Below are 23,613 nucleotides of genomic sequence, written 5' to 3'. Positions count from 1 at the left end.
TATGAGAATGGGGTAGATCCTTACCCCAATTTAAAAAAGATATCTGAGATGGATACATCAGTTTAAGCGTCTTTATGTTTGCACCTTCCTGGTGGCCTAAAAATAAGGATTTGTTTAAACGATTGGGATGAAGCAACCGGGGGAAAACATCCTTGCCCTAAAACCACCCACATGGACAAGTAAGTCTATTAGGACTATTGATCAATCAAATGAAAGACAAGCTATCTCTCTATCTGAAATCTCGTTTGGCGTTTAACGGTTCGTAGAGGTTTTTTCTATTCTAACTGTGGAACGTGTGTCAGCTAACGCCATTCTGCAGGGATACCAAATTCAGACATGGCTTCAAATATCTTTAAACTTAAAAGTATTGTGCTGTCGAAGGAGGCTCTGTAGCCGACGAAAATCTGGTTATTATCGATCTGTTTTACTTGGGTCTTTTCCAGGATTATGGACAGTATGAATATCTGGTGTATCGTGTATTTACCAGGTCGAATGTCGCATTCATAGGGTACAATTACCTCGTTGACTTTCGATTTTAATCTCTTACACAATACGCTCGAAAGTAGCCTGTACAGATCGGAAGGTGATTCATTCTTCTGTAGTTTCCACGGAACATAGTATACTGAGGTTCCAGTTATTGCATATGCGTTCTTCTGGCCCAATGTTGAATCTGGTCTTATATAATTCAGCTGGCAACCAAGTTACTGCTACGCAAATCATATTTGAGCCATCGCTTTTTGCGGATTCTGGCTAGCTTCTCATACTCTTGAGTAAGTCTGAAGATAAGGTGTTTAGTCTGCTATTGACCATTAATCCACAGCTTCGTACATATATTAAGAGTTAGGACAGTGGTCCTAAAATCTTTTGCCGGGATCGTCAGAATAAGAAGTCCGCTTTCCTAACTACTTAGATTGGTCTGGACCTTGCCAAGTTAAATCCATTCAGAGCCATTACTTGCCATTTAACATCCCTAATGTCACCCAGCAATAATCCTTGTTTCTTGAAAAGAATATTGGCTACCCTACCGACCATATTCATTGATGACTGATAATATAATACCCCAGGGCAACAAACCCTCTGACAATGCCACCATATCCAATCATCCCTAGCAGGGTGCATCGGTAACATGAATAAATATTCTCTCACAGAAATAAATATCATCGGAATCGAAAGAAATTTCAACAAAACCGTTTAGCGACTAACCGGTTGACTACCAATGGTTGGTTTCACTTTCTAACGATAAACAATCGCCGTACAGAGAAGAAAGCCAAACTATAGCGATAGATTTCTATAATCTCAGTCATTGTTTGAACTTCGTTGCGTGGAGATGTGGCGGATGAGTCAAAGACCTCAAGCGAGTGCATACGACAATACGGTTACTATTCTTACCCTGGACAATTTAAACGTTTAAGAGCAACGAACAAAACATGAATACGGTAGTGCGGGAGAACAATGCCATTGATTTTACAAACGTTGTAATGGTCGATCATCAAACCGTGACAAATAGTCGACAATCTTTGGCAGACAGCAATGCAAATTTAGACGACTCCCCACCTGCCGGGGGTGGAGGACCTGGAAAGTGTCGCCCATGTATGGATAAAATGTTTAATGGAAAAATTCTGAAACGTCATATGCCCATATTCCAGTGGCTACCGGCTTACAGTCGAGAAGACTTTGTGGGTGATTTAATAGCCGGCATAACTGATTCTCTGGCAGCCATACCATTGGCTTTGGCATTTGCCGGTATTGCGGGACTACCAACAGAGGTAAAACATCCGAAAGTGACGTCATGAAGCCAATGGCTTATAAAGCAATATATAAACAAAAAATTAATGAATAATTAATTAGGGAATATTTTTGGATTGTCTAAGAAGCCACGGATGGTTATGAAATTTTTTCAATTCATTAAACGCTCAATGAATGAATGGACTTTTTGTCTAGTCATTCGCGGTACCAGTCACCGAACTGATCAAGTGTGAGAAAGATTTATGTACCAAAATATTCCAAGATAGCCGTCGGAAAAAATCATAAAACATTCTATCATCAACTTTAAATAAATTTAGGTTGCTAATCGATTTTTAGCTTAAAACTGTAAAAATTTTAATTCAAACCCGGATAATTTCACCAACATTTATTGATGTGTTAATTGAAATATTATTATGATTTTTTTAACTTTCTAATTCAATTTTGCACATGCAAACATTTTTTTTTAACAACCCAATAAAGTTCAGAACAACGAGTTGTATAATGAGATGATTTTACTGAAAGTAATTGGGTGAAATTTTCTACTTACAGCAACGGATAATAACGTGTTTTGATATATGATTATGGTTCAATTTGCTTTGCTTTCGTTTAAGTGGTGGAATATTGATGTCAAAACTCTCGTTGACATGGCTGATGTTGATTTTTCAGTTAATTCATGTTAATGCTTAGACCTTGGGAAAGAGGGCTGCCCATTTTAAAAAACATTCCGTAGTATGGCTCCCAGTCCTCTGACAAAGCAACAACTGCAACGTTTTTCCCCACTAGAAACTGATTGAGAACCAAATTGCGGACGCGGGTTATGTTTAGTATTTTTGTTATTCTATGAGATCGTTTATACTGCATTCTGACTTTAAATATTTAAGTTGAGAAGACGATGGCACCAGTTAACGCCAGAAAGCAAATCGTCTCCCTCTTCAATCCAGGATAGTTTACAGCCTTTACAGAAGCGTAATAAGACCAGTACCAACTTATGCCTCGTTATTTTGGTGGATAGAGGCGCAAAAGACTTGTTGTGTTGGGCTGGGTGGAGCAGTGCGAACACCTACTGGGCGCTGGAGACTATTCTTCATATTCGACCAATAGGCATAAACATTAAGTTGAGGCAGCTACTATGGGTATGAGACTTAAGGGGATGGGAGAGGGGATAGAAAATAGGAGCACTTTATACCACAGCAGGATAGTCGAGGTGACGATAGGAAACGTGGAAGGTTTGGAAGAGGTTTCAGATCGAATACCTTAAACTATACCTGCGGTCACTTGGTGATATAGGCCCCCCTAAGTACCGATATCTCGATATGACTTCTTGATACAAAAATAATTCAAATACAAACTCTGTTAATAAGGGTACATTTTTAGCGGAACAATGGAGGTGGGTACCCAAGATTCAATTAGATGCAATTAGATACTGAAACCCCGTATACACTGCTCTTCAAATCCGGATTTAATGGCTTGATCATCTGTTCTCCCTTTATGAAATCAGCTGAGGAGATTTAATAAGCAGTGTAAACGGGTTTTTAGTATCTAATTGCATCTAATTGAATCTTGGGTACCCACCTCCATGTATTCCGCTAAAAATGTACCCTTATTAACAGAGTTTGTATTTGAATTATTTTTGTATCAAAAAGTCATATCGAGATATCGGTACTTAGGGGGGCCTATATCACCATATTGACCGATTCGGATAAAACTGGGACTTATGTAGTAAGTCATAAGATAGGGTTTTGGACCAAAGAAGAAGGGCTGAAGAAGTCAAATCCGGCGATCGGTTTATATGGGGGCTATATCTGTTTAGAAGGACGATTCGGTTCATACTTGCCATGGATGTTGGAAGTCATAACTCAAAATTTCAGCCGAATCGGATGGAAATTAAGGCTTTTAAGTCAAATCCGGGGATTGGTTTATATGCGGCTATATTAGGTTATAGACCGATTTGGACAGTAGTTGGAACAGTTGTTACAAGTCATAACAGACCAAAATTTTAGCTAAATCGGACAAAAATTGCGGCTTCAAGGGGCTCAAGAAGTCAAATCGGGGGATCGGTTTATATGGGGACTATATATTATAATCTGAACCGATATGACCAATTTCCGAACCCCAACGACCTAAATAAATATTAAGTATCTATGCAAAATTTCAAGCGACTAGCCTCACGCGTTCGACAGCTATCGTGATTTCGACAGACGGACGGACGGACATGTCACAATGTCGAGACAATCCGGAGTATACATATATACTTTATGGGGTCCCAGATCAATATTTCGAGGAGTAACAAACGGAATGACTTGACTATACCCCATCTTATATAGGTGGGTAGAGAAATAAATTTTTGGCTATATGTCTACAACATAAAACAGCAGGTGCTATTTTATGTCACTTTCACTTTTCTTCGCTAAATGGCCATAAAATGTTTAGAAAATGATGTTTTTTTTGTTATGGTTGCCTATTACGGCTCGGTCATTGATTTCATATATACATCATTAATTCTTTTTTGCTTGTAAAAACTTAGTGGCTTAGGAAATAAAAAGAAACGTTTTTGTTAAAAAACTACTACTTAAATATAAATGCTCTAAAAATGAATCGGAACAAGGGAATCAAGGGTCTAGCGTTAATGGACTAGGAACCCAGTCCGCCTCAAAACACCTCACAACTCTGCTTACAACTGCCTCACACAAAGTGGGCCTACGTTATAGCCACCTAGATGCAGTCACTAGAGTGACCTTATCATACCGACCGAATATAGTCCTTAGTGGACGCCCACAACCCATTGCTAATAAGGAAAAAGACCTGCCCAGGAGCACCAGAATAACTCTAGCCCAACTGAGATTCAGATTGTGTAACAGACAAAACTCGCATCGTTCAAGGTTAGACGTTAATATTGCAAATATGACACCAATCACCTATTTAGGTGCCCAGCGAATCTGACTGCAGAGGCACTATGGACAAATCCAGTTAAAACATCCAGACTTTAAGAGCCGCATCTAGAAACCATTGCCGGGTCAGGATGATATTAGAGAGAAGAGTGGACTAAAAAGACTGAGGAAGAATCGATATACTTGCAACATGTGGCTACAACAACAACATATTCCTAAATTAATTATATTCAATCGTTGGATTACAAGAATTTCCTTTGAATTATGCACAAATTTTTCTTTAAGGATCTTAAAGACTTTGAAAAGTCCTGACTCATTACTTTGCAAAGCTCATTAATTTTGAATGTATCTTACAAAACTGATTCTTCTTTTTTGAAAGTATTAAAAAAAAAATTATTAAAATCTCTTAGTTTGCTCTTTACAGTTCATTTATGGGCAACATAGTCTATACCATTTTCGGATCCTGTAAGGACAACATTGTGGGTTCAACAGCCATAGCATCTTTGCTGACATTTCAAGTGGCCCAAGGTGATTGGCAGAAATCCGTTTTGTTTTCATTGCTGACGGGTGTCATAGAACTTGTGATGGGCCTTACACGCTTGGGTTTCATCATAGATTTTGTTTCTGGTCCCGTCAATGCTGGATTTACCAGTGCAGTTGCTTTGATTATATTCACCTCACAAATCAAAAACATCTTAGTAGTCCAATCCACAGGGGATTCGTTTTTGGAAAATTGGATATCCATGCTAAAGGATATACACAATTATCGAATCAGCGATACTGTACTAGGAATGAGCAGTATAGTGATTCTGATTGTCTTGCGATTTATTGGAAATATCAAAATTAAGCCACCGGAAAATGGAGATCTCTCAAGAGAGCAGAGGATGGCCAATACCATATTCTGGTTTGTGGGTGTTGCAAGAAATGCTTTACTGGTATTTATCACGGCTACCATAGTAGGTTATTTGCAACTCAAGGATTATTTTCAACTGACGGGCTATATACCCTCCGGATTTCCACCTGTGGAAATTCCTGCATTCTCTCTACCCGGTTCAAATGTAACTCAAGGCTTCGAAGAAGTTGTGGGAGAGCAACAAACTTTTTGGATGTTATTAAAGGAATTTGGAACTGGTCTATTGGTGATACCTTTGATATCACTTTTGGAGACTATGGCAGTATGCCGAACTTTTGGTAAGAAGACTCACATTTATGAGAAAGAATTTTGCTTTGATGTGGATTTTTCTATTTCAGCTAAAGGAAAACCTGTGGATACTAATCAAGAATTAATATCATTGGGTTTGGCTAATATATTCAATACATTTTTCCGTGGCTATCGCATTAATGGTGGTTTGGCCAGAGGTTCCGTTAACACCGCCAGTGGAGGTCGAACCCAATTTGTAAATGTCTATATCAGCCTTATTGTTATATTGGCCATGATATTTTTGGCTGAATATTTCTACTATATACCCATAGCTACACTGGCGGCCATTATAATAGCAGCAGTGCTATTTCAACTGCAGTATCAAACCATAAAACCAATGTGGCGAAGCAATAGTAAGTAACAACTAAAGTGAAAACTATGATAACAAACAAACAAGTTAGGATTGACTGTTGACACCATGCGTCGCATTTGTCAAGTTTTTAAACAATCTTGATTTGAAAGAAGTAACTTAAACTCTTAGACAAAATCATAACGGCTAAGATAAAAACGGACTCCATTAACGTTGACGACCACCGCAAAAAAATTAAGGATCATGATCTATGGATTGAAAATGCAAATTTGCCAATGAACATTCCATTTACGAACAGGGGGAAACTTCTCAAATATCAGTGAGTTCTGTCCGCTTCAAATTTTGAGCTCAACGACAAGGGGCCTGCTTTTAGCCGAGTCCGAACGATGTGCCGCAGTGCAACACCTCGTTGAGGAGTTTGTATATGGCACTGATGAAAACAATTTGTCATGTTCTCGCCAGGATCCGAACCTAGGCGTTCAGTGTCATAGGCGGACATGCTAAGCTCTGCGCTACGGTGGCCCCCTGCTTCAACGGATTTGCTCCTGGAATTCCGAACTCTTTGCAGAGAAGGTGTAGTATACGGACTAGTGGATTTATTGGAAAAGTACAAGGCCGACAGTACTGACGTGCAGGTAGTGCGATGAATTGGGAAATGTGTCACGCTATGTACTATAACTGCGATGATGCAAGACATGAATTTGTCTGTGAATAAGAAAAGTTTTAGTATGTATACTAGAAAAAGGCAGTGACTGGAATGATAACCCTGCAAATTTTTTAATCGCCAAACAATCTTCCACGAATCTTCTAGATGAAGGTTACATTCGCGGACGAGCTAATCTAAGATTAGTAGACGATTCCCCAGTCGTGAGGAGTTGTGTCCTCAAGACGAATCTTCTGGAAGAGTGTTCCGCTAATCTTCACCATGCGTTACTAAAGAGTAAGTCAGAAGAGTCTTGAAAGATATTAGAAACCAACAGGAATCATGTGAACGAGTAACAAAAGAGTGTTTTGGAAGATTTATAAAATACTTTTATGGAAGAGTTGCGCATTACTCTCCTAGGCGAGTAACAAACAAGTGTTTCATCATACTAAGTGCATATCGTTATATAAACCAAGTGAGAAATCTGTTTGGTGTTGTGGAAGATGTCCACGCAAAACAAAACATCGAATAACACAATTCAATACAAGTCCTAAACGCAAAAGACATGAAAATAAAAACGATAGCTAAAAATTACCTCAGGCGATTTATAAACAAATCTTCTGGACGATGATAAAGCAATGGGTTGCGCAATAATCGTCGCGAGAGTTGCTAAATCTTCCGCACACGCATTGTATTGTCAAATGATAACCTAGAAGAGCGTTTCACGAGTCATACGGACGATTATAACGCAATGGATTGTACGAGAATCGTCGCGAAGAGTTGCTAAAACTTCCGCACATACAATGGATTGCCCAGAAGAGTATTTCACCACTTATACGAACGATTACAATGAGTTGTAAGAGAATCGTGGCGAAAAGTTGCTAAAACACAAGCAATAAATTGGCCAATGACATCGTAGAAGAGTGTTCCAACAGTGGCCATGCCACCACAGAAGTAGGGGACGAAAGGGCCAAAGATAAATTTTATAACCACTTAAAGAGAATATGGAAACGCTGCCACGCACATGACATTACAACCGTGCTAGGATAAGGATGAGAGAGTATCTTTGGTCAGATTTTAGGAAAATTTAGCCTGCATGAGATGCAAATTTCCCCATGAGCATTCCATTAAGCAACAGAGGAGCATTCCATTAAGCAACGTACCAGATTGACCCGATGGAGTCTTTCATCGGCAAGGGCTGTCGCCTCAGTATAAAATACACTGCTACAACAACAACAACCACTGTCCGATTCAAGTTTAAGCTCACAGATAGTGTGCTCAGGATATGGAAAGAATATTGTTCCCAACAACTTTCAGTAACCGACAAGAATAACAAACGCATACCCGATGATTGGAACACCAGCACACTATGCCTTGCACGCTATGTCCCAACTACAGAGGAATGAGTCTCCTTCCCATCACATACAAAATACTCTTGAGCAAACTGTGTGATAGATTAAAATCTAAAGTCAATGAAATAATTGCACCCTACCAATGTGGCTTTAGACCTGGTAAATCTATTTAGACCAGATATTCACACTACGCCACACCTTGGAAAAGATTCGAGAAGGACAGGTTAACATATACCATCTTTTAGTTGACTACATAGCCTCTTTCGACAGCACAAGGGTGTTTCAAGACATGTCTGAGTTTGGTATCGCTGCAAAATTGATATGACTCTTCATCAATGTTGTTCATGACCATTGATGCCGGGTCTATGTTCAGAAATCAATTCAGGATCCATGCTGGCCTAGGACTGATTCCCCTCCGTAAATATTCAACTACAACAACAACTGTTATACGCAGAGCCAAATTTTCCAAAACTCTTGGCCCTGACGACATATGTACATTGATGCTCAAGTATTTGGATGTACCGGAAGTCGAGCCTAAGGCACTCAATCGATATCTGTAAATTCACCGCCATTAATGACCATATTCGACGGGGTTTTAACCAGGTAATGAAGTGCCTAATGACGGTTGTTGTTGTTGTAGCCACATTAGCATGTGGAGGTGGCGATCCTGGTTAAGCTTTTATAGGTGAGCACGATCGTTACGGTCTATACGATCGCCGCAGGAATATGATGTTTTTTTAAAGGCGCCAATAACTTGGCTTGTCATACCGAGCATCAAGCAAGAGCCGTTGCCGCCCGACTGAGATTCTCCATTCGATACCGCTGATTGTCCGCGATTGTAGTTGCAGCTACTCCGTGTGGAGCATTTCACTATCCGCAACCTGTGGATGTGCCCGGTAGCTCCCACCTATGCTTCTCGTGATAACGAAGAACACCACACAAATTGGAGCTCAAAGTTAAAGACTGTGTGGTGATCATAGTTATCTCGTGCGATGCTGGCTTCAGGGTCTTACGTTACTAGGTTAACGTCAGTCTTAACGATCTTGGCACTTTTTTCGCTTCAAGAAATACCAAACCTTTAGAAACATTATTTCCTACATGGACAGCAGAATTAAGTCGGCGTTACAATTTCGACAAACAACTATTCTGAAATACTTGGCCAGACTTTCAAACCTCTGTAGCTCCTTCGCAGATTTATGTAAAGTGTGAATTAGAAATAAGATCCTCAAATCTCACCCATCACCGTAGGATGGGGGGTATACTAATCTAGTCACTCTGTTTGTAGCACCTCGAAATATTCGTCTAAGACCCAATAAAGAATATATACTCTTGATCGTCTCGACGTTTTGAGACGATCTAGTCATGTCCGTCCGTCTGTCGAAATCACGATTTGACTTCTTGAGCCCCTTGAAGCCGCAATTTTTTGCACGTAGTGTTTTCCCTTATGACTTCCTATAGCTTTGCCAAATACGGTCCAAATCAGTCTATAAACTGATGTAACTCCCATGTAAACCGGTCTCTCAATCATCCTTGCTCCATGCCCTTCAACTAAATTTATTTTGTATAAATTTTTAGCAGTATCCATGGGTTCTCATGGTACGGTCCCCCCGAACAAAGCATACATTTATTTGATTTTACTTAGAAGATGATTTTCGGGTCAGTGACAAATTATTCAGAGTGGAATCGCTTACTGGACGACAAACATGGGCAACTTTTCCCGACATACCAGAATCTTGCTCCTAAATTCTCATTTCGATCCATCAGAAGACAGAAGATGACTCTAGTGCGTATACACAATTATATGTTATCTAAGCAGCAGCCATCCAAACCATCATCGCAAGGTAGCTTGAAATTAAAGACGATGGGCAATGCATTCCGACAGTAAACCACCCGAAGTTCCTAGGGGTGAGTCTCATCAGACTCTTCTCGTCGTTAGCACATGCCACTGCAGACCGCGATAAGACAAGAAATAGAAAAATGGACACAAAATCATAAAATCTTTGACAAGCTGCATTTGGGGTATGGAAAAAGAAATGTCATTATACCTATAGAGCGATTGGAATACCAGTAGCGACCAACATGGCCAACGTGGACTGCAGAAGTGTCAAAATACAGAAGATAAACATCGGCCATCTACATGAGGAGAATAAGTTCCTTAAAGCTAAAGAGAGAGAGCTTATCTGTAAAGGATAGAGGATCATCCAAATTTCTCACTCACTGAGCTAGAACCTCCTCCTCCATGTCAGCAGGAGTAAGTGGAAGTTTGGAGATGCAATGAGACAACAGAATACCGATCCACTGATAATGTAGCAGACTAAACTTGCACCGCTCGATGTTAGACAAACCATCCCTGATATCTGTCTACATGCAACACAGGATCTATCATATATTGGGTTGCCCAAAAAATAATTGCGGATTTTTTAAAAGAAAGTAAATGCATTTAATATTTACATAGCCGAAGAAACCAACTAATCTAACTAGAGAACCAATATCGAAAGCTCCAATTGAAGACAACAGATTCCGGGAGTTAAATCTGGAGACGAATGCCAGATCAGAATAGAATGAATGAATCAATTTATTTACATATATCAAACGAGGCTACTACTTGTGAATAAGCTACAACCCCCATAGATGTCAGTCTGAATCTTCATGATCTGAGGAGGGAGATTTAGCGGTACAAGAGAGAGCTCCGTTGATTAAGCAACGTAGAGAAATCACGAGAGGCATCAAGTGGCATATTCCACATTTGATAAAGTTAACCAGCGGTGACAAGCCGTAGTAATTATGGGCCCACCAGGCCTCCTCAAATTCTATTGGTTTGGGATTGATATCACCGAATAAGTTGTATTAAAGTACGACAAAACAAACATTGCCTGTTCGTCTGTCCATTCAATCCTAGGCATAGACACATTTCCATATTATTTCCCAGCCTGTGAGGTCATGTCCTTGTGTACTTATATACTTGCTGGCTTTGTGTCCCGCCAGTAGACATTAAACACACGTCACCTGTAGATTTTAACTCCACACTAGTTGTATATTTCTAGATACAAGCAAACCCGAACCCTAGACCCAATCAAACCCACAACTAACATTAATGAATTTCTTACCTTACCCATTGACAATTTTCCAATAACAGCCTTTTCTCTCTATTTTCAGAAGCGGATCTCTTTATAGGTCTCTTGGCCTTTACAGCATGTTTGGTGGCTCCGCTGAGTGCGGGAGTATTTGCAGCCATCTTTATAAATATTTTATATATTCTCTATCAATCGGCTAGGCCTGAAATTGCAGTGGATTTGGTAAAGGTAAGAACATCATATTCAATAGCCCTACACAAAAACAACACTCACCTTCTATTTCCTCTATTGCAGACTTCTAGTGGCAAATATTTTCTGAAAATAACTCCCGATCGCTGTTTGATATTTCCCTCTATGGAATTTGTACGCAATAAAGTTTTAAAGTCAGGCAAAAAGAATTCAACACTTCCTGTGGTCTTTGATTGCACCTACATCTATGCCACAGACTTCACAACAGCCAAGGCAATTGAATTGATACTTCAAGATTTCAAATCAAGAAATCAATTATTAATATTTTTCAATTTAAGACCGCGTCTTGTTAAAGTTTTCGAGACCATACAATCGAAATTTATTCTCTGCTATACAATGGATGACATCGAGAAATCCTTGAGTGATAAGGCTTCGAATGGTAATGCTTGCAACGTTACAGAAGAGACTAATCTGTAAATTAGTGATTTATTTTCATGATGCCTGAAAGTATGCTATAGAATAAGTTATATCATTAATACCACAAAAAAGCTTTAAATGAGTAAATAAAAACGGTTACAAAGCAGAAAAGCCACAGCAAATGTGGAAATAAAGGTCAAAACTACAAACAAGAATAAATAAATAATAATATTTAGTTTCAATTACTTTAGTAGATTTATCATAACCGTTAGAATATTTCCACAAAATATTCTATGGAAATCAAATTTGGCAAGTTTCTACAGAAATAAAATTTTGACAAAATTTTCTATAGAAATAAAACTTTAACAAAATTTTCTATAAAATAAAATTTTGACAAAATTTTCTATAGAAATAAAATTTTGACAAAATTTTCTATAGAAATAAAATTTTGACAAAATTTTCTATAGAAATAAAATTTTGACAAAATTTTCTATAGAAATAAAATTTTGACAAAATTTTCTATAGAAATAAAATTTTGACAAAATTTTCTATAGAAATAAAATTTTGACAAAATTTTCTATAGAAATAAAATTTTGACAAAATTTTCTATAGAAATAAAATTTTGACAAAATTTTCTATAGAAATAAAATTTTGACAAAATTTTCTATAGAAATAAAATTTTGACAAAATTTTCTATAGAAATAAAATTTTGACAAAATTTTCTATAGAAATAAAATTTTGACAAAATTTTCTATAGAAATAAAATTTTGACAAAATTTTCTATAGAAATAAAATTTTGACAAAATTTTCTATAGAAATAAAATTTTGACAAAATTTTCTATAGAAATAAAATTTTGACAAAATTTTCTATAGAAATAAAATTTTGACAAAATTTTCTATAGAAATAAAATTTTGACAAAATTTTCTATAGAAATAAAATTTTGACAAAATTTTCTATAGAAATAAAATTTTGACAAAATTTTCTATAGAAATAAAATTTTGACAAAATTTTCTATAGAAATAAAATTTTGACAAAATTTTCTATAGAAATAAAATTTTGACAAAATTTTCTATAGAAATAAAATTTTGACAAAATTTTCTATAGAAATAAAATTTTGACAAAATTTTCTATAGAAATAAAATTTTGACAAAATTTTCTATAGAAATAAAATTTTGACAAAATTTTCTATAGAAATAAAATTTTGACAAAATTTTCTATAGAAATAAAATTTTGACAAAATTTTCTATAGAAATAAAATTTTGACAAAATTTTCTATAGAAATAAAATTTTGACAAAATTTTCTATAGAAATAAAATTTTGACAAAATTTTCTATAGAAATAAAATTTTGACAAAATTTTCTATAGAAATAAAATTTTGACAAAATTTTCTATAGAAATAAAATTTTGACAAAATTTTCTATAGAAATAAAATTTTGACAAAATTTTCTATAGAAATAAAATTTTGACAAAATTTTCTATAGATATAAAATTTTGACAAAATTTTCTATAGAAATAAAATTTTGACAAAATTTTCTATAGAAATAAAATTTTGACAAAATTTTCTATAGAAATAAAATTTTGACAAAATTTTCTATAGAAATAAAATTTTGACAAAATTTTCTATAGAAATAAAATTTTGACAAAATATTCTATAGAAATAAAATTTTGACAAAATTTTCTATAGAAATAAAATTTTGACAAAATTTTCTATAGAAATAAAATTTTGACAAAATTTTCTATAGAAATAAAATTTTGACAAAATTTTCTATAGAAATAAAATTTTGACAAAATTTTCTATAGAAATAAAATTTTGACAAAATTTTCTATAGAAATAAAATTTTGACAAAATTTTCTATAGAAATAAAATTTTGACAAAATTTTCTATAGAAATAAAATTTTGACAAAATTTTCTATAGAAATAAAATTTTGACAAAATTTTCTATAGAAATAAAATTTTGACAAAATTTTCTATAGAAATAAAATTTTGACAAAATTTTCTATAGAAATAAAATTTTGACAAAATTTTCTATAGAAATAAAATTTTGACAAAATTTTCTATAGAAATAAAATTTTGACAAAATTTTCTATAGAAATAAAATTTTGACAAAATTTTCTATAGAAATAAAATTTTGACAAAATTTTCTATAGAAATAAAATTTTGACAAAATTTTCTATAGAAATAAAATTTTGACAAAATTTTCTATAGAAATAAAATTTTGACAAAATTTTCTATAGAAATAAAATTTTGACAAAATTTTCTATAGAAATAAAATTTTGACAAAATTTTCTATAGAAATAAAATTTTGACAAAATTTTCTATAGAAATAAAATTTTGACAAAATTTTCTATAGAAATAAAATTTTGACAAAATTTTCTATAGAAATAAAATTTTGACAAAATTTTCTATAGAAATAAAATTTTGACAAAATTTTCTATAGAAATAAAATTTTGACAAAATTTTCTATAGAAATAAAATTTTGACAAAATTTTCTATAGAAATAAAATTTTGACAAAATTTTCTATAGAAATAAAATTTTGACAAAATTTTCTATAGAAATAAAATTTTGACAAAATTTTCTATAGAAATAAAATTTTGACAAAATTTTCTATAGAAATAAAATTTTGACAAAATTTTCTATAGAAATAAAATTTTGACAAAATTTTCTATAGAAATAAAATTTTGACAAAATTTTCTATAGAAATAAAATTTTGACAAAATATTCTATAGAAATAAAATTTTGACAAAATTTTCTATAGAAATAAAATTTTGACAAAATTTTCTATAGAAATAAAATTTTGACAAAATTTTCTATAGAAATAAAATTTTGACAAAATTTTCTATAGAAATAAAATTTTGACAAAATTTTCTATAGAAATAAAATTTTGACAAAATTTTCTATAGAAATAAAATTTTGACAAAATTTTCTATAGAAATAAAATTTTGACAAAATTTTCTATAGAAATAAAATTTTGACAAAATTTTCTATAGAAATAAAATTTTGACAAAATTTTCTATAGAAATAAAATTTTGACAAAATTTTCTATAGAAATAAAATTTTGACAAAATTTTCTATAGAAATAAAATTTTGACAAAATTTTCTATAGAAATAAAATTTTGACAAAATTTTCTATAGAAATAAAATTTTGACAAAATTTTCTATAGAAATAAAATTTTGACAAAATTTTCTATAGAAATAAAATTTTGACAAAATTTTCTATAGAAATAAAATTTTGACAAAATTTTCTATAGAAATAAAATTTTGACAAAATTTTCTATAGAAATAAAATTTTGACAAAATTTTCTATAGAAATAAAATTTTGACAAAATTTTCTATAGAAATAAAATTTTGACAAAATTTTCTATAGATATAAAATTTTGACAAAATTTTCTATAGAAATAAAATTTTGACAAAATTTTCTATAGAAATAAAATTTTGACAAAATTTTCTATAGAAATAAAATTTTGACAAAATTTTCTATAGAAATAAAATTTTGACAAAATTTTCTATAGAAATAAAATTTTGACAAAATTTTCTATAGAAATAAAATTTTGACAAAAATTTCTGTAGAAACAAAATTTTCTATAGAAATAAAAATGTTTGACAAAGTTTTCTATAGAAATAAAATTTAGACCAAATTTTCTATAGAAATTAAAATTTGATCTAACTTTCTATAAAAAAAATTTTTTTGACAAAATTTTCTATAGAAATAAACAAGATTTTCTATAGAGATACAATTTTGGCAACATTTTCAAAAAAGGAAGTGCTTCTTTTTACTGTTTTTAAGATTTTTTTTTTTATTACTTACAAATCTCTTTATACGTTTCTACGGCAAGATATTGTCATTACTTCTACTACTACTAGTATTTCTACATAGGAAATGTTAAAAAATATACTAAGAGATTAAATTCTTGTTATACTAATCGTCTACTTAGTTTTAAGTTCATTAAGTATAAAGTTTTCGTAATGTATATAAAACTATACAATAAAATAATACTTTTTTTTTCTGCGTAAATCTGAGAAGCACACAAAGTACATAGTTAATAATCTTTCACGAAGCCTTAAGCAAGTACATAAGCCATGTGTGTGTTCACAGATTCACACATGGGAGGTAAGTGAACTAAATTTTAATGTTAAAATTAACAACGAGTACAAAGTTCGGTTTCGGTTCGATTAACCAAAATCTAAGGATAAACAGAAAGTAAACAATAATATTTACAAAACAAGAGAAACTACACAACTACTTAGAAGTATAAGTACCTATAACTACAACGGGGATATATTTCATAGGAAATTAGTTATACAATTGTGAGCAAAATTAAGTACTAAATTATTGGCACTGCAAAAATGTTAATTTCCTTAAGTTTCATATGTTTCTAGTTGCTGACCTTAAATGTAATTTGTGTCTAAAATTTGTCTCCTATTTTAAGCTATCATTGGTTTTCACAGTTTCGATGTGGTGTGATCCTCTTTGCCAGATAACATCAATTCCAAAGAATTCATATCGTAAATCACCTCCAAATTGTTGTTAATGCCCTCAAAGACTTCGGCCACACGAGGCTGTAGATTGTAAAAGTACAATTTCTGTTGACGATTTTCAAAATCATCGATCATGGTCGAAACAACTTTGGCTGCAGTATAATCAGCTCCATAGATATGCGTACAATCGATGACTACAGGTAGAGTAGTTTTACGACCATGTTTGGTAATCACATTGCGTACAAATTCCACCGAGGGGAAGATCAGACAACGATCAGGAGTTAACATGATGTATTTGATGTCGTTGGAGGTCTATAAGGAAATGAGTTGAAATAAGTTATTATTTTAAGTCCAAAAGAGTATTTAAGTTGAGTACTTACACATAAAGTCTCCACACGTAGCTTGGGCCGAGCTGCATGATACAAAATGAAGACAATGTTGATGCCAATGCCTACCAGAATGCCCAATTGCAGAGGTAAGACCAAACAGGCAATGAAAGTGGCCAAACCGGGAATTAAATCGGATTCTGAAAATAGAAGGAATCATAATTAGGTGACCAATTAAAATATTAAAACAAGTAAGAAAGAGCGTGCTAAGTTCGGCCGGGCCGAATCTTATATACCCTCCACCATGGATCGTATCTGTTGAGTTTTTTGCGCAGTATCTCCTTTTAGGCAAACAAAGAATAATGAATATGGACGACGGAGGAGCTATATCAAGTTATAGTTACAGGAATTGCGCCTTCTAAAAGCTCAAGAAATCAGGACCCAAGATCGGTTTATATAACAGCTATATCAGGTTATGGACCGATTTGAACCATACTTTGCACAGTTGTTGCAAGTGATATCAAATACTATGTGCAAAATTTCAGTCAAATCGGATGAGAATTGCGCCCTCTAGAGGCTCAAGAAGTCAAATCCCAAGATCGGTTTATATGGCAGCTATATCAGGGTATGGGCCGATTTGAACCATACTTCGCATAAATGTTGGAAATGACACAAAAACACCACGTGCAAAATTATAGCCAAATCGGATAGGAATCGCGCCTTCTAAAAGCTCAAGAAATGAAGGCCCAAGATCGGGTTATATGGCAGCTATATCAAAACATGGACCGATTTGCCCCATTTACAATCTCAATCGACATACACTAATAAGAATTATTTGTGCAAAATTTCAAGCGGCTAGCTCTACTCCTTCAAAAGTTAGCGTGCTTTCGACAGACAGGCGGACGGACATGGCCAATTCGACGTAAAATGTCACGACGATCAAGAATATATATACTTTATGGGGTCTTAGACGCATATTTCGAGGTGTTACAAACAGAATGACGAATTTAGTATAAAAATAGTATAAAAAATCAATTTGTTTGTTTGTTGGTTGGTTTGTTTGTCTGTTCTGTATAGGATCAAAAACGGCTAAACCGATTTTCTTGAAATTTTCGCAGATTTTGTATAATGGTCCCATGGTGCAAATAGGGTACTAAATTTTTTGATATCTGAAGGGGGCGGACTCTCCCCCTTACCATAATTTTCAGAAACGCCAGATCTCAGAGATATGTTTTGCGATTTAAGCGAAATTTTTTGTGCGTTCTTTTAGTAACCTTAAACCAAAAATTTGATATCCAAATTTCAGATAGGGTAACAAGGGGGGCCGCCCCAACCCAAAACCCACCAAATATATTTAAAGACCGATCGCAATAATATGGGACTCAAATGTAAGGTATTTGAGAGTACAAAACGAATCTGATAATCGAATATGGAGTCAAGTGTTTCGGGTGCCGCCCCAACTCCAAAATACTCCTAAATATGATATATTTACCGACCATGGCTCAAATAAAAGTAGTTGGGAGTAGAACACGAAATTAATATCCAGGTGTCCTCCCCATCCCCCAAAAACCCCCCAAATGGGACTTATTTACTGACCTTGGCAATGTGGGGCTCAAATACAAGGTGTTTGTACTTTTTTTAATGCTGCTGGCAGGAGAGCATAACCATTTGCATCCCAAAACAGTAGAAACCGAATTCGGGTGCTGAGATTTCATGCTTGTGGGTGGTTAATGATCAAAGTGCTTTTAGAAGACGAATAGTATTGCTGGATAATGGTGAAGCGTTGGACAACGATGAATGCGATATACAGGCAACCCTTCAGTCAATAGCAACACAAAGTGATATTAAAAGGTAGCGGGAGAAAAAGGGTGGAAAACCCAATTTTGCAGCAAAGGAGAGAAACTAAAAGAGGCAATTTTAAAAGGGAATTGATGAGAAGAATCCAAATTTAGACTTAAGGGCTCAGTACAGGCTCATTTTTAAGTAGAGTTTTAGAACAAAATCATGTTGAGGGAAAGTGCCCAGTCTATGAAAATAACATTTTTCTATTCTGTTGATACCACCAGGCTGTTGTGGCGCCAAGGATGCCACCAAACAAATCTCTGACAACAGTATTGGAGTATTCTATTAACCAAACATACGTAATGTTGAATGGGTAGAAACTATAAATGATAATATGCCTGCAGGAGCAGACGGGTTGCCGGGTAAGGTGTTTATGGTCAGAGTTGAGACAGTCATGAGGCGTATACATCAACTTGTTTGCGCAAGCTCCACAAAGAAAGAACATACGTATCTATGTTATTGAGCTGATAAGTGTTAACGTTTTATCTATCCTACCGCGTGCCTGTTCTTTTGTCTGCATTTTTTTAAAATATTTTTCATAGTTTCCTTAGTAAAATCTTTAGAACTTACTTTTGCTTCTCCACATTGGTTTGACCACACGATATTGGATCATAAAGATAACAGCTGCCATAATCACAGCCGCCAAAGCTGCCTTGGGAATGTAATAGAAGGCAGGAGTCAGATACAACAGAGCCACAATAACAATGAGACCAGTATAGATATTGGACATTTGAGTGCGAACACCACTGGAATTCAAGACAGCGCCACGAGCAATGCCACCATTGCCTCGGAAGCCTTGGGCAAACGAATTGGCCACATTGCAGACACCAACGGCAATTAATTCCTGGGTAGCATCACAAGGTTTGCCATTGGCTGAAAATGAAAAACAAAATCATTAACCAGGCTTTTCTATATAAGGTTATAATAAAACTCACCAAAAGCCTGCACCACAGCCATGTTCTCCAGCAAAGCAATTAAAGGCACCACTATAAGCCCCGAGCACAAGCTACTGACCATTTGGCCAAAACTTTCATATTCCTCTATTATATCACCCGAGGTACTATTGGTCACTGTGGTCATGGAGAAAGGTGGCAAACTAAATTTGGGCAAACCTTCTGGCACATAGCCCACCATACGGAAAATATTAATATCGGAGCTCAACAAATAATAGCCAATAGCTGAGGTGGTAATGATCAAAACAGCATTTCTCGAAGTGCCCACAACCCAAAATAGGCCAGACCAAAATTTCTGACAGAAAGTCTTCTCTTTGCCCTCCTTGGGTCCAAAACTCATGCTGGCCATGGCACGCATACTTAGCAGCACTACTATGCAGGCCACACCCAAACCGGCATCATTCCAACTAATGTTGTGTAAATCGCTAAAGACTGAAATCCACATATCCACAAAAGTATCACCCTTGGTATTGACACCCAATAAATCCTTGAGTTGCGAGGTAAAAATGATCAGAGAACCAGCGCTGGTGAAGCCCGCACTCACTGGCCCTGAGACAAAGTCAATGAGAAAGCCCAAACGAAATACGCCCATGCATATTTCTATAACTCCGGTGAGAAAGGTTAGCAGTACAGCTTTTTGCCAAACACCATGGGCAGTTTGGAATGTCAATAGAGCAGAGATGGCGGTGGGACCAACAGGAACATCTTTACTGTAAATTAAGACAGATTAAGTTGTAGTATGTGTATATACAGGGTAAAGTAATAGGGTAGTTCTTACCTTGAACCCAGAAATATGTAGATAAAGCAACCCATGAAACAGCCATATAAACCATACTGAAATTAGAGAGAGAGAGAGAACATTTTGTTAAAACCATAATTAAAAGATAAATTTATTAAACAAAAGAGGGAGAGAGAGTATATTAAGTTTAAATCGTAATTGCAAGAAAAATGTATTTAAACATTTTTTTTTACAAATTCTTTCAAACTTCCCTGACGTCCTCCACGATGATGGGAAAACATTTTGAGATAACATCCTAGTTTGCTAAAATTACTATCGTTACAGTTCGCAGGTTCAAAGGTTTTAATATACGTCGTGGTCCGGGTGGGTCAACTATATAATTTGGAAGAAAATGTCATATATATCCCAAAATTTCATACTTGTGAAAAGAAAAATGGAAGAAGACAGCAAAAAACAACATCCCCTCCAACCACATCTCCCTCCAGTAGGTTTTTTTTAAGTGAAAGCAAAATTCCCCAATCAACCAACTTCTTCATTAAGACAGTTTCTGCATGAGTTGGGCCAAGGCACGTACTTGGCCATAGGGGAACACATTCTTCTTCCCACAAGTACAAATTATCTGCATATATTATAGGATTTTTTATTTTATGGATCATAACGCAAGTTATGTTCATTTTTTTAATAAAATATTATTCCTTTTTATGGTGGGGCACAAACTATTGGGTTGCCCAAAAAGTAATTGCGGATTTTTAAAAGAAAGTAAATGCATTTTTAATAAAACTTAGAATGAACTTTAATCAAATATACTTTTTTTACACTTTTTTCTAAAGCAAGCTAAATGTAACAGCTGATAACTGACAGAAGAAAGAATTCAATTACAGAGTCACAAGCTGTGAAAAAATTTGTCAACGCCGACTATATGAAAAATCCGCAATTACTTTTTGGACAACCCAATAATTTGCAGAAAATTTGGATCCCACCCGGGTGGGTTTTGAATAAAATATTTAAAAAAAAAATAATAATTACGGGAAATCAGGGTTTGGGTTTGGTTCAAGGCGTAATAAACTTAAGTTATATAATGGTACGCGTCTAACAATGGTACACGTCAACCAACTTCACTCAGGGAACTTAGGTTTACTGCGTCACCCCCGAAATAGATTCAAAAAGCGCTGAAGAACAAAGACCAAATTTACGGCAGTTCAATGTCAGATATTGCAATGAAGAAGATAAAGAGCCAACATGCATGACAATAATGCGGGCCAGGCGGGCTGAAGAAGTTCCCTCCAATCTTTATTTTCAAAGTCGTGACATTCCAATTGCTAGTTTGAAGCTCTATCAGTAGTGAGAGCGATAGATCCATCCCATCTAGGAGAGGTCCCTTGAACACACCAAATTACTTCATATTGGTGAATAGCACCAACTTTATCTTGGTAGCATACTGTATGTTCTCTGAACGGGCACACACCACGATGAAAGCGTCATCCTCGTATCCAACAAACTTTAGACGCCCCCTTTCCAAATGATCTAAAAATTTCACAATTAGGATCACAATTAGGGTTTGGATCAAGGCGTAATAAACTTAAGTTATATAATGGTACGCGTCTAACAATGGTACACGTCAACCAACTTCACTCAGGGAACTTAGGTTTACTGCGTCACCCCCGAAATAGATTCAAAAAGCGCTGAAGAACAAAGACCAAATTTACGGCAGTTCAATGTCAGATATTGCAATGAAGAAGATAAAGAGCCAACATGCATGACAATAATGCGGGCCAGGCGGGCTGAAGAAGTTCCCTCCAATCTTTATTTTCAAAGTCGTGACATTCCAATTGCTAGTTTGAAGCTCTATCAGTAGTGAGAGCGATAGATCCATCCCATCTAGGAGAGGTCCCCTGAACACACCAAATTACTTCATATTGGTGAATAGCACCAACTTTATCTTGGTAGCATACTGTATGTTCTCTGAACGGGCACACACCACGATGAAAGCGTCATCCTCGTATCCAACAAACTTTAGACGCCCCCTTTCCAAATGATCTAAAAATTTCACAATTAGCCAAGAGACCCAAAAAGGTTTATAAAAACCGTCCTTGTGCTCTAGTCACAATAGTCCTAATGGAGCTTTTCGCTGTTGTTGTTGTATCCACATTTTCATGTGGAGGTGACGATCCTCGTCAAGCACCCGTAGGTGAGCAAGCTCGTTCCGGTTAAAAGGACCGATCGCCACGGTTATTTAAAAGCGTCAATAACTCGTCTTGTCATATCGAGCATCATAGGTACTCAGTATTTGTGCAAGAGCCGATGCCGCCCGACCTCTCACTGAGACTCTCCGCTCGACACCGCTAATTGTCCGCGACTGCTGTTGCAGCTACTTCGTATGGAGCATTCCACTTTTTTTTTTGCTTGACATTCAAAAATTAAAAATCTTCTTTCTTCTTGCTCTTAATGGTTGAAGCAAATTCGCCGCAACTTTTAAATTTCACGGCGAATTGAATTTTCTTCGCCCTGTTCACAAATTATGACATATCAAGTTCCCAAAAAGGTGCTTTGTTGTAGTAATTGACCGATGCGGCCACCTTATAAATACGCCTCAGGTTGGATATTATTTTCTTGTAAGGAAAACGAATTTAGCCACTGAGTTTAAAGTTTTTTTTTGATATGATAAAAATTCGCCGAGTTATTGATGTTTGAAAATAAAGATCCCACCCGGGTGGCTTTTGGACTTGAGATAGTTAAGTTGTTTACCACTTTTATATGCACTAACCAGTAAGGAAAGGCAAAAGTCGGGCGGTTCTGACTTTATAATACCCTACACCTACCCTATGGGTACCAAGTGGGAGCTATGTCTAATACTGAACCAATTTTGATGGACTTCGGCGAGCAAATATGTTCCAACTTTAATAAATACGGTTCACAAATGACAACATCATTCCAAATTACCCAACATTTACGAACATATATATGGGAGCTATGTCTAATTCTAAACCGATTTCGACCAAACTTCTCAGATACTGTGGCAGTCGTCAAAGCTTTGTGCAAAATGTTGGCAAGATTGGTCAATAAATGGGCTTGCAATGGCTCTAGAAATAAAAATCGGGCGATCTACATAAATGGCAGCTATATCTAAATCTGGACCAATTTCCATAAAATTCGCCAGTAATGTCAAGAGAAAATCGTTCCTAACAAATTTCAAGAGAATCTGTTAATAAATGAGCGCTTTATAGCAATATTTCTCAAAATCGGACGAACATATATATGAGAACCGATTTCGACCAAACTTCTCAGATATTGTGGCAGTCGTCAAGGTCGTTGTTGTGCAAAATGTTGGTAAGATTGTTCAATAAATGCGCTCCCAGTGGCTCTAGGAGTGAAAATCGGGCGATATATATATAAGAGCTATATGTAAATCTGAACCAATTTCCATGAAATTTACCAGTAATGTCGAGAGTCGAGA

General features: G+C 35.3%; 2 protein-coding genes across 3 annotated transcripts in view; one reads left to right on the top strand and one right to left on the bottom strand.

Moving 5' to 3' along the window:
* The first annotated feature begins 1,315 nt into the window (after nt 1-1,315).
* LOC106082723 (sodium-independent sulfate anion transporter) lies at nt 1,316-12,037 on the top strand. 2 transcript variants are annotated; one of them, XM_013245423.2, is made up of 5 exons: nt 1,316-1,766; nt 5,045-5,825; nt 5,886-6,188; nt 11,297-11,442; nt 11,509-12,037. In XM_013245423.2, exons 1-5 carry the CDS (start codon nt 1,428-1,430, stop codon nt 11,878-11,880), a joined length of 1,941 nt encoding a protein of 646 aa, XP_013100877.2. In that variant the 5' UTR covers nt 1,316-1,427; the 3' UTR covers nt 11,881-12,037. The 2 variants fall into 2 exon arrangements, with proteins under 2 accessions (XP_013100877.2, XP_013100879.2); XM_013245425.2 differs by having other exon boundaries at nt 1,690-1,766; nt 5,059-5,825.
* A 3,595-nt stretch (nt 12,038-15,632) lies between these two features.
* Nucleotides 15,633-23,613, bottom strand: part of LOC106082721 (sodium-independent sulfate anion transporter) — a 17,433-nt gene continuing 9,452 nt past the window's right edge. Inside the window, exons 2-6 of the mRNA XM_013245419.2 lie at nt 20,199-20,254; nt 19,403-20,130; nt 19,038-19,340; nt 16,680-16,825; nt 15,633-16,611 (exon numbers count right to left, since the gene is read on the bottom strand). Coding sequence (XP_013100873.2) covers nt 16,264-16,611; nt 16,680-16,825; nt 19,038-19,340; nt 19,403-20,130; nt 20,199-20,254 — 1,581 coding nt within the window. The 3' untranslated portion in view covers nt 15,633-16,263. The remainder of the gene's footprint in view (nt 16,612-16,679; nt 16,826-19,037; nt 19,341-19,402; nt 20,131-20,198; nt 20,255-23,613) is intronic.

The sequence above is a fragment of the Stomoxys calcitrans genome, chromosome 2, assembly GCF_963082655.1.
Source record: "Stomoxys calcitrans chromosome 2, idStoCalc2.1, whole genome shotgun sequence".
NCBI lineage: Eukaryota > Metazoa > Arthropoda > Insecta > Diptera > Muscidae > Stomoxys > Stomoxys calcitrans.
This window is presented reverse-complemented; position numbering and strand designations above follow the sequence as displayed.

Coding starts and splice junctions, on each gene's coding strand:
- LOC106082723 (XM_013245423.2), top strand. CDS start 1,428: ATGAATACGGTAGTGCGGGAGAACAATGCCATTGATTTTACAAACGTT. Junction 5,826..5,885: donor GGCAGTATGCCGAACTTTTG/GTAAGAAGACTC, acceptor TTTCTATTTCAG/CTAAAGGAAAACCTGTGGAT. Junction 6,189..11,296: donor ACCAATGTGGCGAAGCAATA/GTAAGTAACAAC, acceptor CTCTATTTTCAG/AAGCGGATCTCTTTATAGGT.